The following is a 19,118-nucleotide window of genomic DNA, read 5'->3' as shown; positions in this document are numbered from 1 at the left end:
TTCCGTAATTCAGATGTGCATGCTGAGAAAAAGAGCGGTTTGTCAAGCAATGAAAAGCTTAAGAAGAATTTCAAAAAGAAAATTTGTTGGCGATCTACATATTCTAAACATTTTACTAGGCACTCCACCTACATTTTACCTTTTAAGGGGAATATTTACCCAGTTAAGAGAATAAACTTCAAAGGCACTATGTGGATGTAATAAACTATGCAATTGTAAAATAAACAAATGGTAACTTTAGCTGGAGTTTTCATAGTCTTAAAATTCATAATATTTTTCATTAAGTAGAAGCCCCACTAAGTAGTGATTTCTTAGTCACCGAAGAGACATGAAAGTAACAAGTACTTACCAGCAATACAGTTTTATATTTGTATCAGTTATCTGTTGCTACCTAACAAACCACACTAAAAACCACTTTACCTTCTCACAGTTCAATGAGTCAGCAGCTGGGACTGGGATCAGCTGGGCAGTTCTCTTGGTCTCTCCTCAGGTCACTCATGAGGCTGTCAATCATCTCACAGTTTCAACAGAGTGTGGGCAGCTTCAAAAAAGCAAGAGAGAGTTCTGGCATCAGGATGGTAGGGAGGAAGCCCCACGTACAAAGCTTTGCAAGCCTCTGCTCACATCGCATTTGCTAATACCCACTGAGCAAAGCAGATCATATAGGCAAGCCCAGAGTTAGTGTGGCAGAGGACTGTCCACAAGTGGAGATAGATGGATGTAGAACTTATTTGGGGCTATTGGTCTTACAATCTACCATAATATTCTTAATTATTTCCGAAATGATTTATCAGGACATTTGACCAAGTGACTAACCTGATTTAATGAGGTATTTTATAAGTATTAATAAAGAATTTTAATCAGCCCGGGCTGGTGTGGCTCAGTGGGTTGAGAGCTAGCCTGCAAATCGAAAGGTTGCTGGTTCGATTTCAGGTCAGGGCACATGCCTGGGTTGTGGGCCAGGTTCCCAGTTGGGGGCAGGCAAGAGGCAGCCAAAAGATGTTTTTCTGGCACATCAATGTTTCTCGCCCTCTTTCTCCCTCCCTTCTCCTCTCTCTCTAAAAAAATAAATAATATAAATATTTTTAAATCTTTAAAAGAATAAAATAAAAAGCATTGTAATCACACGTGTACATATATCCTTTAGCTCTTCATTTGTGCCTGCCTAAAAAGAAAGAATATTTTGTTTTGGTAAAGGTATAGGAAAAAGTGGGGGGGGGGGGGGAGAGAATACTAACATTTCTTCCCTGTATATCTATTAATCTATACATGTTATGTTTATGTATGTTTACATATATAATTAATTCACATATTTATTGCCAAGTGGAGTAAGATTTTTTTTTTCATTTGTTAAAACATTTTTTAAATGTTCCTGGTGACATTTACGATTTTTGTGGCTAAAATTGTACATGCTGAAATGTAATGTGAAAGTATGCCTGTGTGTAATTTAAAGGATCAGAAATTAGAGCCTTTACACTTCCTGATAATATAGTAAATCAGTACAAACTACTCAATTATTTTAAAATATAAAGCACATTATAGGAAATAATGCTCTACTACAGCAATTCCTGAACTCTGTTCCTCATAGCATGTGTTTCCCAAGATCGTAAAGGTACCACTCTTTAAAAAAAAAAAAGTTCCATGACTGCATAAATTTGAGAAACAGCATTACTGTTTCCTCCTATTAGATTCACATTGGAAATTAAAGTCCTTTACTGAAGGAATCCATTTAACTCATCATTTGCCCAATAAATTGAACTATTAAAAGTAGGAACATGGCCCCCTTCCCTTCTCCGGTTGACTTCCCGGGCCCCCTACACTCCACAGTCCTGGCCCTGCCCTGCCCCAGAAACAAGAAGAAGAGGACCCTTTGGAGGAGGCCGGCGAGGAGAAACAGGACACACAGGAGAAAGAAGGTATTCTCCCTGAGAGAGCTGAGGAGGCAAAACTAAAGGACGAATATCCAAGCCTAGGACAAAAGCCTGGAGGCTCCGACTTCCTCATGAAGAGACTCCAGAAAGGGCAAAAGTACTTTGACTCAGGAGACTACAACATGGCCAAAGCCAAGATGAAGAATAAGCAGCTGCCAAGTGCAGGACCAGATAAGAACCTGGTGACTGGTGACCACATCCCTGCCCCACAGAATCTGCCCCAGAGAAAGTCTTCACTCTCACCAGCAAGCTTGCGGGTGGCCAAGTTGAATAATGCTGCCCGGGGCTCCTCCATACCCTGAGGTGCTGCCCCCTGGGTCCTGTGCTGGCTCCTGCCGCTCCCTGCTTTTGCAACCAGGGGCCAGGATGTGGCTTGGGTCGGTCTGGGCGCGGGCTGGAGAGGCAGAAGCCCCTGCCCGTTGGTGTCCCAGTGCATGGAGCCCCTTGGGCTGAGCACCAAGACCTTGAACCTTTTTTGTTTTACCTTTTTTCCAAATAACTGTTGGGAGAAACCTCAGTGAAATCCTTGGGGATGGGGTGGGGGCTTGGGAGGGTTGTTTGAAGGGTGGGTGGGAGATTTAGGGGAATATGAATTAGGTCTTGGAGTTCATAACATTTCTGACTCTCCTTCTTAACCATATGGCTGGTGTGGGGCGGGTGTGAGGGGAAAGAGGTGGCGTGAACGAAAGATGTGGGTTCCAGTTTAGCTCTGGAGGAAAATGCTGTGTTTGCTTGGATGTGGTTGGGACCTAGTGTCAGATAAAAGAAACTGTCCATCTAAATATGACAGATGCAGATAGTTCCTCTGGTTCTTCGGAGCGAGATGAGAATGCAATTAATGTTAATTGTTATAAGAAGGATGTCTGGAACAGACTTACTGTGGGGAGAAGGGCAGTGACTGTGGGGAAAGGGGACCATGAGCGTGGAGAGCCCCACAGAGCCCAGGGGACTTTTTCAGTACCTGAAATAAAAAAATAAAAAAAAAGACCCACAGACTTCCGGCCAAGATGGAGGCTTAGACGGACACGCTCGGTCTCCCTCTACAACTAGAGAGGAATACAACTACTTCAAAACAAAGGATAACTAGAAATTCCAGAAAATAAAACTACACGGAAGCCCAACATATGAAGTTATAAACCAGCGGTGCCATTTGGGCAGGTAAGAGTTAAAGAGGGCAGCGCTGTTTGCGGTCGCACCTGGGACAGCGGCGGGGCGGTGAAAAATTCCGGCTGCAGTCAAGCCCCTGGCAGTGCGCGACCCCAGCGCTGGGGAAAGCAGCCACCGCATCGCCTTGAACAGTGAGGCCCAGGGGGGCGGGAGGACGGATCCCGGGCTCCTAGCTGAATAACTGTGTGAATCCATCTTGGACCCCCGCCCCCAAAGAAAGCGCCACAGGGCTGCGAAATAGGTCGCAGACAGGCGCCGGTCGCTGAATTGTGACGCCAAACGGCGCCCGCCGGTCGCTGGGTCATTACGAGTACACAGGCACTGCCCCCTACAGCCGGCCCAAGAAAACAAAACGCATCTGTCAAAATGAGGCAGACAACTATAGAAATCCCGGTGGCACAGCTCACCAGGCAACAGATAAGAGAACCTGACAGATGAACAGATAAGAAACCTGTCAGAGGCTCAGTTCTGGGCCATTGTTATCAGGTGGCTTACAGAATTCACAAAAGAGCAGGAAAAAGATAAGAAAGAAGCGAAAAACATTCATAACGAAAGGAACAAAACCACATACGAGACAGATGGTGAGGAAAAAAAATCCAGAGTTCATTTCAACAAACTGGAATATGGAGAAGGAACAAGCAGTCAACCAATGCAGAGAGAGGAAATGGGAAGCAACAATGAGAGGATCAGAAACCTCTGGGACAGCTATAAAAGGCCCAACATAAGAATCATTGGTTTGCCAGAGAGCGAGGAAGATGAACTAGAACTTGAAAAATTGAGTGAAAATATAATAAAGGAGAACTTCCCAGACTTGGGGAAGGGAATAGACTTGCAGGTCCAGGAAGCAAGGAGAGTTCCCAAGAGACTGGACCCAGGGAGAACCACTCCAAGACACATTATAATCAAAATGTCAAAAATTAAAGATAAAGAGAGAATCTTAAAAGCAGCAAGAGAGAAGAAAAGAATTATGTACAAAGGGGTCCCAATTAGACTATCAGCTGACTTCTCAAGAGAGACCCTACAGGCAAGAAGGGACTGGCAAGAAATATTCAAAGTAATGAAAATCCAAAACCTACAACCACGAATACTCTATCCAGCGAAATTGTCATTCAGAATAGAAGGACAGAGAAAGTGTTTCCAGGACAAAATAAAACTGAAAGAGTTCATTAGATCCAAACCACTGTTATATGAGATGTTAAAGGGACTGGTTTAAAAAACAGAAGCTAGGGAGATGAAACAAAGGCAAACGAAACAGGCAACGAGAGTGGAAAAGGAACTGTGGGTACGGGAAGCATATTGGGGGGAGGTCAACAGGGAGGGGGAGTGGGGAGAGAGAGGGAGATGATATAGGAATTGGGGATCATGGTAGGAGGGAATGGAATAGACGGAGAGAGGTTGGGAGGAACTGTATGCACAACTAATGGACATAATCTAAAAGGGGGGGACAACTGGAGGGAGGGGGGCCACCGGGTGGAGGGGAGCAGAGGGAAGGGAAATTGGCACAAATGTAATAATTTAATCAATAAAACACATTAAATCTGAAAAAAAAAAAGACCCACCAAAAACCCCAACCCAGGGAAAAAAAAAAAAGTAGGAACATATTGATCAAATGAGTTTTTACTGAATGATTAGTATCTGACAGACTCTTTTATAGGCGTTGGCAATACCACAGTGAACAAAACAATGTTCCTTCCCCATTGAAGCTTGCACCTCTGGAAACACACAAACAAATATAAAAATATTCAGATAGTGTCATGAGTGCTATAGATAAAACTACTATAAGGGGAAAAGACAAAGTCATGAGATAGTAAGGTTAGTTCTTTTGGAAGAAATGACATCTACACAGAGCCATGAGGATATATGGGAGAAATGCAAAGGCCCTGAGACAGAAGTGTGCTTGGCAAATTAAAGGAAACACAAGAAGACGAGGAAGGCAGGAGTGGAGGGAAGAGCAAGCAGTGGGAAGTCGAGGGGGGGTTGGACGGGGGTGATAATCACGGTAACCAAGGACAGGCCTTATAGGGCAGAATTTGTGGGCCACTAATTTTATTCAGAGAGAGAATGAAGACATTGGAGATTGTTGATCAGATTTACATTTTAAAAATACCACTCTGGCCCTGGCTGGTGTGGCTCAGTGGATTGAGTGCCGGCCTGCGAACCAAAGGGTCGCCGGTTCGATTCCCAGTCAGGGCACATGACTGGGTTGTGGGCCAGGTCCCCAGTTGGAGGCATGCAAGAAGCAATCAATCGATGTTTCTCTCTAACATCTATGTTTCACTCCCTTTCCTTCTCCCTCTGTTCCCCTCTCCCTATAAATAAATAAATAAAAATTTTAAAAAGGATTACTCTAACAACCACCTGAAAAATTGATTATAAGGAGGTAAGAGTGGAAGTTAGAAACTGTTCAGTACTACCTAATGTACACATGAGAATTAATGAGGGTTTGGGCAGGGGTGATAAAGGGGAAGGTAATGAGAAACAAAACATAATTTGAAAGAAGAGCCGACTAGATTTGCTGCAGATATGTAAAAAAAAAAAAAAAAAAAGCTAAATTGGTGGTAGAAATCAAAGGTTTGGTTTTGAACAAGTTAAATTAGAGATGCCTTTTAGATGTCTAAGTAAAAAGGCTGAGGCCCTTGCTGGTGTGGCTCAGTAGACTGAGCACCAACCTGCAAACCAAAGGGTTGCCAGTTTGATTCCCAGTCAGGGCACATGCCTGGGTTACGAGAGGGAACCACACATTGATGTTTCTCTCCCTGTCTTTCTCCTTCCCTTCTCTTCTCTCTAAAAAATAAATAAATAAAATCTTTAAGGAGAAAAAGAAGAGGAATTGAACAAGTGGGAGGATTAGGTTCATTGGACTAGGGGTTTAACATAGAAGTTGTCAAGGTGTAGGTAATGTTTAAGACTGTGGAACTGATGATGTACACCTGAAACTAATACAACTAACACTGAATGTAAACTGTAACTGAAAAAACATTTAGATAGAAAAAAAGGATTGTGGAACTGAAAAAAAATCACTTTGAAAATGTAGATGAAAGATAGGAAGGTCTGAGACTTCATTCTGGAGTGAATGTGTCTTACCCTTTGCTTCTTACATTTTAAATGAATGCCCCTTTGGTAACAAATAGCTTATATTTTAATATAAATTCAGTTGTCATTTACTGAGAATTATCTTGCACAGGCATTATGCCAGCCATTTGTTCCTATTATGCTGTTAAAATATGAAAGAAATTTTCTGTCTTCCAGAAAAGGAAGAGGAGGGGGAGGTCAGAGGTAAGGAAGAAGACATACTTTCATTGAGTATATACATTTTTGTCAGACACTTGCCAGTTGTAGTTTATTTAGTCTTTATCATAATTACATGAGGTAGGAATGAGTGCCACCATAAGGAAAATAGAATTTAGTGACATGCTCCAAGTCACAAATTACCTAGTTGGAAGTATGCCAGCATTTGATCACTATTGTACAACACTGAGCCTGTTACACTGTCTGGTTTGTGAAGTAGTGTAGTTAAAGATTCAGTCACACATAAAAGGCAGTAGACTGAAATAATCACACAGAGATTGAGACATTCTGCTGAGAAAATATAGGGACAGTCAGCTCACTTTAGTATTTAGGAACTGCTTTGAGTGTGCTCATAGGGGAACCAGAACCTTATAGTTTCCTTTTCTTGTCCAAGAAAAGGGAGCATGCATTTACACAAACACACTCAGCTCATCCGCTTATAAATTTTAAATTAAATGAAAAGAATTTTAATTTCAGGTAGTGATTAGTTTTTGCCTAGCACTTTTAAAAATTAAATGTATTCTAAGATAAAATGAAAACTCAGTTTATTTACTGAAATGTTCTTCCTCCTAGCTGATTGTAACATGTCACAGTACATCTTTGTTTTTTAATTCACCTGCCTAAGAACATGGTAAGAATGGAAAGACTCTTCCTGATTCTAAATAGGGGTCAGTTTGTTTATTTAACAGTTGTGTACTCAAGTAGCTCACACTCTCTTCAGGCCAAGTTGAAACCATAGAATATGAAAACAAGCTGTTTCTGGCTCCTCACATTGCCACTTGGTTCAGCTGCCTCACACCATGTGATCTGCATAGGTGGCCTCTGAATCATGTCCTCAGATCATGGTGCATTTCACTTGCATAATGAAATATACTCTTGAAAGTGCTTCTGTGTAGCCAGCTCTGGCCTGGAGGTGACTGCTACAAGCTATTGTAAACTCTTTGAAGCTATTGTAAGGATACCCTGAGTCAGGAAAAAGAGATTAAATCCACATAAGAAAGCTAGGTTCCTCAGTGAATATCCACCCACAGATTCAGTGATAGAACAGCTTGCTGGTTGAACTTCTGTTATACCTGCTTTCTTAACACTAGGATTAATTCCTAGAGTGAGAGACCCTTTTGTAAGAAAAATGCTTCAGTGCAGTGACAGAAGAAGAGCATAAAGACTCCTCAAGAAATAGCACTGCCCAAATAGAAATTCTTCTTAACAGTCATGCCAACAGAGAAAATATCTTTTGATACCAAGTGTCTCATATAAATTCAAATGATTACTCTTGGAGAGAAGTATAACAGATGCTAGGCAGATTGGTGGTGGTAATTTTGAGGTCTGTCTTCAGTAACTCTGAGGTTTCTACTTTGCCATTTTCTTTTCTGTTTACCTACCTGCAAACCAAAAGGTCACTGGTTCAGTTCCCAATCAGGGTACATGCCTTGGTTGCAAACTAAGTCCCCAGTTATGAGTGTGTGAGAGGCAATCAATTAATGTTTCTCTCCCTCTCTTTCTGCCTTCCTTCCCCTCTTTCTAAAAATAAGGAAATAAAATATTTAATTTAAAAAATTAATTTGTTGTTTCTAATTTAAGAAGGTCAGGATTGTCTATTAAAGCTATTACCATAAGTAGTTAAAACATTTCTAAAAGAAGAAAAAAACTCTCACATTGGATAATTAAAATCTAATTGTGATTGTAGAATCTGGATTCATTATACCATTCTCTCTACCTACATTCGAACTATTTCATAATAAAATGTTTTCAGTGCTGTTTGTATCCACACCTAGAGTAGAACATTATATACATAGGCATATATAAAAATTGTGTAAATACATATTTTATGTATATATATTTTTAAAATACATATATACATATATGTTTATATAGGAGGTCTGTCCAGAAAAAGTACAGCCATTGTTAATATAATGATATATTACATATATGATGTAATATATTATTTTTTAGATTTTCAGTTGTTGATAGTTGTGAGTTTGTTGTCATTTTATTTTTTTTTATTTATTTTTTGTTTTTTGTTTTTTTTTTTCCAGATTTAATGTGTTTTATTGATTAAAATATTACATTTGTGCCAATTTCCCTTCCCTCTGCTCCCCTCCACCCGGTGGCCCCCCTCCCTCCAGTTGTCCCCCCCTTTTAGATTATGTCCATTAGTTGTGCATACAGTTCCTCCCAACCTCTCTCCGTCTATTCCATTCCCTCCTACCATGATCCCCAATTCCTATATCATCTCCCTCCCTCTCCCCACTCCCCCTCCCTGTTGACCTCCCCCCACTATGCTTCCCTTACCCACAGTTCCTTTTCCACTCTCGTTGCCTGTTTCGTTTGCCTTTGTTTCATCTCCCTAGCTTCTGTTTTTTAAACCAGTCCCTTTAACATCTCATATAACAGTGGTTTGGATCTAATGAACTCTTTCAGTTTTATTTTGTCCTGGAAACACTTTCTCTGTCCTTCTATTCTGAATGACAATTTCGCTGGATAGAGTATTCGTGGTTGTAGGTTTTGGATTTTCATTACTTTGAATATTTCTTGCCAGTCCCTTCTTGCCTGTAGGGTCTCTCTTGAGAAGTCAGCTGATAGTCTAATTGGGACCCCTTTGTACATAATTCTTTTCTTCTCTCTTGCTGCTTTTAAGATTCTCTCTTTATCTTTAATTTTTGACATTTTGATTATAATGTGTCTTGGAGTGGTTCTCCCTGGGTCCAGTCTCTTGGGAACTCTCCTTGCTTCCTGGACCTGCAAGTCTATTCCCTTCCCCAAGTCTGGGAAGTTCTCCTTTATTATATTTTCACTCAATTTTTCAAGTTCTAGTTCATCTTCCTCATTCTCTGGCAAACCAATGATTCTTATGTTGGGCCTTTTATAGCTGTCCCAGAGGTTTCTGATCCTCTCATTGTTGCTTCCTATTTCCTCTCGCTGCATTGGTTGACTGCTTGTTCCTTCTCCATATTCCAGTTTGTTGAAATGAACTCTGGATTCCTCACCATCTGTCTCGTATGTGGTTTTGTTCCTTTCGTTATGAAAGTTTTTCGCTTCTTTCATATCTTTTTCCTGCTCTTTTGTGAATTCTGTAAGCCACCTGATAACAATGGCCCAGAACTGAGCCTCTGACAGGTTTCTTATCTGTTCATCTGTCAGGTTCTCTATCTGCTGCCTGGTGAGTTGTGCCACCGGGATCTCTATATTTGTCTGCCACATTTTGACAGATGCGTTTTGTTTTCCTGGGCCGGCTGTCCGGGGCGTTGCCTGTGTACGCGTCACAAATTAGCGACCGGTGCCTGTCTGCGACCTATTTCGCAGCCCTGTGGTGCTTTGTGTGGGGGCGGGGGTCCAAGATGGATTCACACAGTTATTCAGCTAGGAGACGGGGATCCGTCCTCCCGCCCCCCTGGGCCTCACTGTTCAAGGCGATGCTGCGGCTGCTTTCCCCAGCGCCGGAGTCGCGCACGCCAGGGGCTTGATTGGAGTCGCACGCCAGGGGCTTGATTGCCTCCGGGATTTTTCGCCGCCCCGCCCGCCGCTCCGCAAACAGCTTTGCCTTCTTTAACTCTTACCTGCCCAAATGGCACCGCTGGTTTATAACTTCATATGTTGGGCTTCCGTGTAGTTTTATTTTCTGGAATTTCTAGTTATCCTTTGTTTTGAAGTAGTTGTATTCCTCTATAGTTGTAGAGGGAGACCTAGCGTGTCCGTCTAAGCCTCCATCTTGGCCGGAAGTCCGAGTTTGTTGTCATTTTAATGTTCATAGTTTTGATCTTCTTATTTTTAAATAAGTGCCTTTAACATTTCATATAATAATTGTTGGTGATGATGAACTCCTTTAGCTTTGCCTTGTCTGGGAAGCACTTTATTTGCCCTTCCATTCCAAATGATAGCTTTGCTGGGTAGAGTAATCTTGGTTGTAGGTCCTTGCTTCTCATCACATTGAATACTTCTTGCCAGTCCCTTCTTGCCCGCAAAATTTCTTTTGAGAAATCAGTTGACAGCCTTATAGGCTCCCTTTTGTAGGTAACTCTCTGCTTTTCTCTTGCTGCTTTTAAGATTATCTCTTTATTTTGAACTTTTGGCATTTTAATTATGATGTGTCTTGGTGTGGTCCTCTTTGGTCTAGCTTGTTTAGGACTCTCTGTTCTTCCTGGACTTGTATGTCTAGTTCCTTTGCCAGTTTTGGGAAGTTTTCCTTCATTATTTTCTCACACAAGCTCTCAATTTCTTGCTCTTCTCTTCTCCTTGTGGCACCCCCTATGATTCGGATATTGGCATGTTTAAAGTTGTCCCAGGGGTTCCTAAGCCTCTCCTCATTTTTTGTTCAATTCTTGTTTCCTCATTCTGTACTGGGTGACTTTATTTCTTCCTTATGTTCCAAATCATTGATATGAACCCTGGCTTCCTTCCCTTCACCATTGGTTTTGTGTGGATTTTCCTTTGTTTCACTTAGCATAGCCTTGACTTCTTCCCTTTTTAAGCATATCTGTCAAGCCTGTGAGCATCTTTATCACCAGCATTTTGAACTCTGTGTGTGTTAGGTTGGCTCTCTCCTCATCACTTAGTTCTCCCACTGGAACATTGATCCGTTCCCTCTTTTGGGCCATACTTCTCTGTCTTCTCATCTTGACAGGCTCCTGTGTTTGTGTCTGTGTCTTAGGTAGAACTGTCACACCTGTTACATTGTAAGCGGCAGAGCCTTAGGTATTCATCAGTATGGGCAACCCATTTTACCATGTTGTGGCGCTGTATGTGGGGGAGGGGTCAGAGAGGAAATATTGTCACTTGCTCAGTACTTGCCCCCTTTCCATGCACTTCTCCCACTTCCGTATGGGACTGGCACCTCTCTAGCTGTTGCCCTGGCCGTCGTTCCCAGAGTGGGTAGGTCTGCGGGCATTCTAGGACTGTGGGGGCCCTTTAAACAAGCGGGCTCTGCTGAGAGACCAGCAGTTCTTTTCTCTGCCCCAACCCCCATTGGTTTTCACAGTCAGAGGCGATGAGGCTTTATTTTCCCTGGCGCTGGGACCATGAGCTGTGTAGTCCGGTCTGGTGCTGGGAGCGCACCACAGGTGTCCCTCCCGACTTTTTAAAACATGTGACTGTACTTTCTGCCGGCCTGCCACTGCCGCCGCTGCTGCCTCCACCATACCATGTCCTTTCCGCCTTGGCTCTGCCCCTCCTACCTGTCTGGATGAGCATTTCTTCTTTATATCTTTGTTGGACTTCCATGCAGCTTGATTTTTTGGAACTTCTAGTTGTCTCTAGTTTTGAGGTATAGTAGTTGTATTTCTTCTTAGTTGCAGAGGGAGATGCAGCATGTCTGTCTAGGCCTCCATCTTGGCCAGAAATCCCAAATGTGTTACTTTTATAATCAGAAAATAATTTTTTTAATAAAGCACCATGAGTGTGTGATTGAAAGAATGAGTAAAAAATAACATTTACTTAATTTGTCATTGACACATTTTTTTAATAGGTGCAATCACCATGGCTTTGTTGGAAAACCTGGTGGCGGGGAATGTCTACATTGTCAAGATATCTGCATCCAACGAAGTGGGAGAAGGACCCTTTTCAAATTCTGTAGAGCTGGCAGTGCTTCCGAAGGAAGCTTCTGAATCAAATCAGAGGCCCAAGCGTCTAGATTCTGCGGATGCCAAAGGTCTGTATACTGTCACAATCACTGACTTTTCTTAAGGAAAGAAGGTGCAAGCGTATTTTTCAGCTCCCTGCACTTCATGTCCATTCCCACACAGCCATATCCTGAAACCTGCACCCAGTTCTTTGATTTGTTGCCAGGGAGGCTCTGATGCTATGGAGCTGCATGGCTCTTCTCTGCACTCCTAGAAGAAGTCAGACTTGACTCAGAATTAACTGCAGCTTTCAGGCCCCTGTGTCCCAATTATTTCTCTTCCCAGCTGCTCAGCCACTGAGACACATGAGCCACATGAGCCTGAAACTATGGGAGTGGGCTTCCTGGGAGGTTTCATGAAAGTAAACAGCAGTGTGACTGTGGTGTTCAGGCTTAGAAGAGCATCATGCTTTCATTGAGTTTTCACCACAGAAAAACTGCCTTTCCAGAGAGAATGTTGTTTCTCTCAAGAAAAGCGATTAGGAAAAATATCTTTAAAGAGCCACCCTCACTCCACTCGGGGCAAGTGTCCTGTTCTGAAGGAAACCATGCCCAGTGTGGTGCAGGGATAGGCACCTCCCTTTGAGGGAAAATATGAATGCCAAAGAAACGCGAATCCAGGGAAGGAGCGAGGCGGGGTTGGGGGGGGTGGAGGACAGGGCAGTCGGATTTAAACACAGGAAGTGGGTAGGCACAGTAGCTACCCTCTCATCAGGAGAAAGAGAGCAAGGCTCATATCACACCTCAAATACCTTGTTACTCCAAGTGTCTGGGGACCAGCAGTGTGAGTATCATCCAAGAGCTTATAAACCATGGAGAATAATGGCCACCACTCCAGAACTAGTGACTCAGAATCTGCATTTTAACATGTTTCCTAGTAAAGCCTATCCACATTAGAGTTTGAGAAGCATTGTTACATAAATGCCAATATGTTCAATGGAAAACTAATCTAATACAGTTGTGCTCTAGAGTAACATGACATGAAAACTATCCTTTGGTTCATCCTGGAACAACTGTGCCTTGTGCCTTTTAGCATTTAAGTTGTAAACTGATGTTCATGTTTGATATAATAATACAATATCTAGAACTCATATTTAGAATCCTTCTATGGGGAGATAAAATGTTCTTTCTGAGATCACTGATAAATATTTAATGTGTCTTTTCTGCATAGATACAGATAGTATCAAAAGTTTTCCTATGAGGGGAAGGAAAATTACAGAAAAGCAAATACCTGTCAGGAAATTATAAATGGAATCATGCATTTTTAAAATTCATTCTGAGTAAATGTGTTTCCCCTTCTAGTTTATTCAGGGTATTACCATCTGGACCAAAAATCAATGACTGGCATCGCTGTAGGTGTTGGCATAGCCTTGACCTGCATCCTCATCTGTGTTCTCATCTTGATATACCGAAGTAAAGCCAGGTGTGTTTCCCTTGCAACAGATCAGTTGAGGTGGTTAAAAACCCTTTAACTTAAAGTAACAAGAAGCAAATTGAAAACAAGTGCCGTTTAGAGTAATTGGGATTTTCCACTTTTAATGTATTATTGTTGAGTTCTTACAGCTATAGAGATACATTTCACTTTGGAAGATTACTTTCTTGCCATTTGAAAAATTAACTGTGCCAATAAAATATTCTTAAATAAAGACCTAATACCTTCATTCCTTAGTATCTTGAGAAACACAACGTATAATCTTCAATTTAGTAAAATGACATACTTGATCTGATATATCTGCTGATTGAGAGGATTTGTTACTGTCTGGAATATTTTCACATTTAAGTAGCCTGGAGTGCCTGAGTCACTGAGAGCTCCCCACCACATCCCACGGAACATATGGTTGAATATCTCCAGACATGGATTAAAACAATTGTAATAACTGGGGATTGATTCTCTGTTAACTCCGTCAGGCAGTTGCATCTGTAATTTGACTTCAATTAAATTCTCAGCATTCAGTGAACTTATCTGTTTCTAACCTTCTGTGTATTTGGGTGCTGCTCTAATTATTTTCTTAAGGTTCTTTTGTAAATTAAAAAGAAAAGCAAAGTCAAAAACATATTTTTAGGTAATGTGCATCACTAGACTCCCTCCATTTGCCTAGGTTCAGAGTTTACTCTATATATGTGGTACTTGACTAGGAAAAGATACTATGTTAATGAAGATGGGTTAGTGCTAACATCTTTTTGTATATTGAACTGGCTTAATTTTACTGTCCAAATTTCTCACTTTAAGAACTTTTATATAAAATCTATATGCACAGTGTTTTAGTGATGCCTAGATCTTGCAGAAGTGCTATTGTAAATTCACCAATATTAATTGGCAAGTGAAATGTGACATTAGTGGTGACAATCTGCAGACATGAAAGAGAACATGTAAATTAAAAATTATAATTTATGCATAAATTATAAATAATAATAAAAATAGTTTGTAAATATTAAGCTTTTTAATAAGGGTTTGTAAAAAGCATGTGTAAGCAGATATTGGAACAACAAAAAAAAAATAAAGACACTTCCTTAAACCAAACATTTTCAGCAATGAGTTGGAGTTAAAATCTAATACTCAGTTTCTAAAGATAATTGAGAAGCAAACATTAAATAAACTTTATTGTATGCAAACTTGTGATTACAGGACAAATTTGATGTATTTGCCTGTATCTCCAATGAAACTAGATTTCCTTTTCTTCCAATATTTCAGGAAATCGTCTGCTTCCAAGACAGCACAGAATGGAACTCAACCATTATCCCATACCAGTGCTTCCCTAGTCGGTGGACATGAAGTAGGAAAGAATCTGGAAGAGGCTATAGAAAATGAAGACTCTTTAATGCCAATGATGATGCCCAATAGCTTCATTGATGCTAAGGTACTCCAAGCAACAAGACCGATTTGTTGAATAATCCTTCCCTCCATTCATCATCCACTTATGTGTAAAATTTACTAACCAAAAAATCACTTTGAATGTATTATATCAATACTCCTCTTAATGAAATGTGAAACAGTTTCACTCAGATCCTTCTTTACATAAAATAATTTGGGGAGAAGAAGATAGGGATACAGTATTCCCTCACTTATCACGGGTATTATGTTCTAGGACACACACACACACGCACACCCCCACACACGATAGGTGAAAATCTGTGAAGTAGGAACCTTACATTTATTTTAATATTTATATATTTTTTAAGGCTTGATAAACCCTTCCCACACACTTATAAACAGTTCCCAGTCCCTTATTAACCTTTCCCACTCCCTTATTAACCTTTTCCACACTTTTATAAACACTACTTATGTTCTTAAACATTCTATACTCTTAAACCTACGTAACTTTAACATCATTCATATACAGTACCACAAAATCCTGCGATATAGCGAAAAATCCATGTTAAATAATCAAACATAATATTTTTAAAAATCCCGCAATACAGCGAGGCCGTGATAAGTGAACCGTGATACAGAGAGGGACTACTGTATATAAAAGAATAAAAGATGAAAGAGATAGCCTTGGATGCTGTGGCTTAGTGGATTAAGTGTCAGCCTGCAAACCAAAGGGTTGTCAGTTTGATTCCCAGTCAGGACACCTGGGTTCCAGGCCAGGTCCCCAATTAGGAGTGTGTGAGAGGCAACCAGTCAATGTATCTCTCACACATTGATGTTTCTCTCCCTCTGTTTCTCCCTCCCTTCCCATCTCTAAAAATAAATAAATAAAATCTTTTTTAAAAAGATTAAAGAGATATAGAAAAAAAGAAGGTAGTATAAATTCAATTAGATGGGATTATATGGAGCTAAACTGTCTTAAATAAGGACACCAGGGTTATTAGTGTGCATTTATGATAAATTGAATTGCTCTGTATTCAGAGCAATTGGGTGGACAATTTTTTACTAATTCCCTATATACTTAGTTTGGTTGATTTTTTTTAACTGAATTGATCATCAGAACATTCCAGGTATAGCTGACATTTTTAAAAATATGGAGGATCTTTCTAGATGTCGGAAGATCCTTCCCTTTATTGCCAGAGGAAGTTGGATATAGTTAAGAATGTCATTGGGAGATGTTATTTCATGTCCTTTCTGTAATAATAATGCAATGATAAGCATTATGAACACCAAGTGAAAATTATTTTTAGTCACATTGCAACATTAGACAGTATACATTATTATAATAGCTCTCATAACCAATGTGCTATAAACCAGGTGTCAGTAAACTACTGCCAAGCCTAGGACAGTCAATGACCAGTTTCTGTATGGTCATCACCTGAGCTAAAAATGTTTTTTACATTTTTAAAGGGTAGTTTGAAAAAAAAAAAAAGATGAAGGAGAAAATGTGACAGAGGCCATATGTAAACTGCAACGCCCATAATATTTATTATGTGACCCTTTACAGAAAAACGTTTGCCAAATTATGCTATAAATTATTTTTCCCTAACCCTCCCTTAAAATTTAGAATAATAAAAATATAACAAAATATCAGACAGTTTTCACATTGAATTTTATACAATTATATTTAACAGATGCAATCTATTTATATCTAGCACAATGGTATATGCTATCTATATTATAGATAAATAATAATGAATTGATTTTTGATACTCCTGTGGTATTTTTTAAAATTTTTATTTATTTATTTTTAGAAAGAGGGGAAGTGAGGGAGAAAGAGAGGAAGAGAAACATGATCAGTTGCCTCTTACATGCCCCCAACCAGGGACTTGGTCCGCAACCCAGGCATGTGCCCTTACCGGGAATCAAACCAGAGATCTTTGGTTTTCAGGAGCCACACCATTCAGGGCCTATTGTCTTTTTTTGTTTGCAAGTTAATTTAGCTTTTATTTGCTGAGATAAATGTAAGCCATTAAAGTAATTTCAAATTAATCTAGAACATTAGAACCTAAGCCTTTCAAATAAGCATAAAAAGTACTACAGTACACTGTAGGTCTGTTATTACTAACTTGGAACTAGACATGAGAAAGCATTCGGGAAAAGCAGAGTAGGGATGCAGACATGGAGAAAAAGCAGGGGAGAATCCAACGTGAAGGTAGATAGAGCCAAGTGGAGGCCTGGAGTGAAGCCGAGAAGTCAGTTTGGAGGACAGATACCTCCATTCTCTTGGGTTAGCTTGAGAGTCGATCCCCCATTTATTGCCATTTGTGGGCCCATTTTTTTTCTCAACTGTTTTTAAAATTTTCAAACACATGGAAAGGTTAAAAGAATAATGTAATGAGTGCACAAATAATTGTCAATATCTTGTCATATTTCTATATCTATATTTTTGTTTGCTGTATCATTTGTAAACAAGTTTTATAACCCAGATGCTTTATTTAGGATATATATCTCTCAAAGATAAACCTATTATATCTTTTTGATTACTAACAGCTACCTTAGATTTGTCGTATGCTACTTGTATAAAAGAAGAAATAGTAATAATGTTCTCTTTTATCTTAACATTTAAAAATTTTGTGCGCTACTTGTGATAAACTGAAATATATAATATTTATATTTTCCCTTTTCTTCCTGCAGGGAGGAACTGACCTGATAATTAATAGCTATGGTCCTGTAATTAAAAACAACTGCAAGAAAAAATGGCATTTTTTCCAAGATTCTAAGAAGACAAAAGTTGAGCAGGTAATCCACCTAAATGAGAAAATCTTTGGTAACCCCTAGTATATGAAATGGTAATTAAAAAGAAAGGAAAATGTAAATGGATACTTTAATTTTCATGTTCTATCTGGGTGTTATTTTGTTAATTTGGGGCATGACTCCATGGAAAGCCATAGAGAGTAATCACTGAAGCGACAATTGGAATAGTAATTAGAACTGGGGTTCTCAGTGGGGAGTGGTGGACAATGGAGAAAGGGATGGGGCAGGAGCATGCATCCAAATCACTGAAGACGCCTTTGATACCTCACTTACCCCAGCAATTCTGATATGTAGCCAGTCCTTGGTGGGGAACCGCTGACCTGGATAGTCCCTTCATGATGTTGACCTTTCTTCACCCATGTACTTGGACAGTTTGCTATCTCAGAATATGTAAAACCAGATTAACTATTTTTCAGGAGCATTCTATCTTCACTGATGGTGTTTTATGTATTTTTGCCTAGCCTCAAAGAAGATTTACTCAATCAGTCTGCTTTTACCAGCCAGGCACAACTGTGCTAATTAGTGATGAAGACTCCCCCAGCTCCCCAGGTCACACAACCAGCTTTCTGAGACCCTTTGGTGTTGCAGCTGATACCGAGCATTCAGCCAACAGTGAAGGCAGCCATGAGACCGGGGATTCTGGAAGGTTCTCCCATGAGTCCAATGATGAGATACACCTGTCTTCCGTTATAAGTACCACACCCCTGACCTCCGATTCCTTCCCCGGCAATGATTCAGGTGGAGATCCCTTGAAGAGGAAGTGTCAAGACCCTGCAGTGCCCTCAGATGCTGAGCAAACTTCCTCTTCTGTTCTGCAGCCACCATCTGCCATGCTAAGCTTTGATAAAAATGATTTTCCAATCTAGACAGCCATGTTCAGGTATTCTGACCTTTAATTCTGTTCGAAGGACAATGAACAGGGAGCCAAAGCCTTTTGTGAAAATCTTGATGTCTTATTGGGTATTTCAGCTTTTTATGAATGTGTTTTCTATTATTTTTAAACTCACGTATTTTGAATGTTTCATTGTCAGCAATGTGAAAAGACAGTCAAGATATTTGACTGGATTATAAAAATGTATCACTGGAGCAAAGGGGAAGACTTTTGAAAGCCCCTTTGCTAACTATCTACCTCAGTTTGCCAGATGGCAAACTTAGAAGACAACTTTGTTACCTCCTTTGTTGTGATAGTGTCTCAGCTACATAACCAATGATACTTCCTAGTAGTATTTTGTTTTCATTGCTGTATGTGTAATGTGTGTGATAAAGGAGTCATATAGGTAGATGAGTAAGAATGTTTATCTGAAGCTCTGAATTAAAAAAGAAAATTATGTCATCTGTATGATTTGTTTAACACCTCTCACTGTGAGAGGACTGTTAAACTACTAAGAAGAGAAAAAGTGGGGCTGTTGATTTTAGTGAATGACCAAGACAAAAAGAAGTGTTTCTCTTGAGAATAGAACTATTGGGTAGCATACAAACAATACTATTTCTT

The 19,118-nt window shown here is 40.1% G+C and overlaps 1 protein-coding gene and 1 pseudogene across 1 annotated transcript in view; both read left to right on the top strand.

The window, feature by feature from the left end:
• Positions 1-18,492, top strand: part of PRTG (protogenin) — a 138,648-nt gene extending 120,156 nt beyond the window's left edge. The window contains exons 16-20 of the mRNA XM_090272010.1: positions 11,848-12,030; positions 13,303-13,423; positions 14,693-14,858; positions 17,507-17,611; positions 18,088-18,492. Coding sequence (XP_090128136.1) covers positions 11,848-12,030; positions 13,303-13,423; positions 14,693-14,858; positions 17,507-17,611; positions 18,088-18,492 — 980 coding nt within the window. The remainder of the gene's footprint in view (positions 1-11,847; positions 12,031-13,302; positions 13,424-14,692; positions 14,859-17,506; positions 17,612-18,087) is intronic.
• Positions 190-2,205, top strand: LOC150016530 (alpha-endosulfine pseudogene; annotated as a pseudogene).
• Positions 18,493-19,118: the final 626 nt, after the last annotated feature.

This window comes from Furipterus horrens, unplaced genomic scaffold (genome assembly GCF_987537825.1).
Source record: "Furipterus horrens unplaced genomic scaffold, mFurHor1.1.pri manual_scaffold_3, whole genome shotgun sequence".
NCBI classification, from domain to species: Eukaryota; Metazoa; Chordata; class Mammalia; order Chiroptera; family Furipteridae; genus Furipterus; species Furipterus horrens.
Note: the sequence above shows the minus strand (reverse complement) of the source record. Positions and strands in the feature narration are given on the sequence as shown.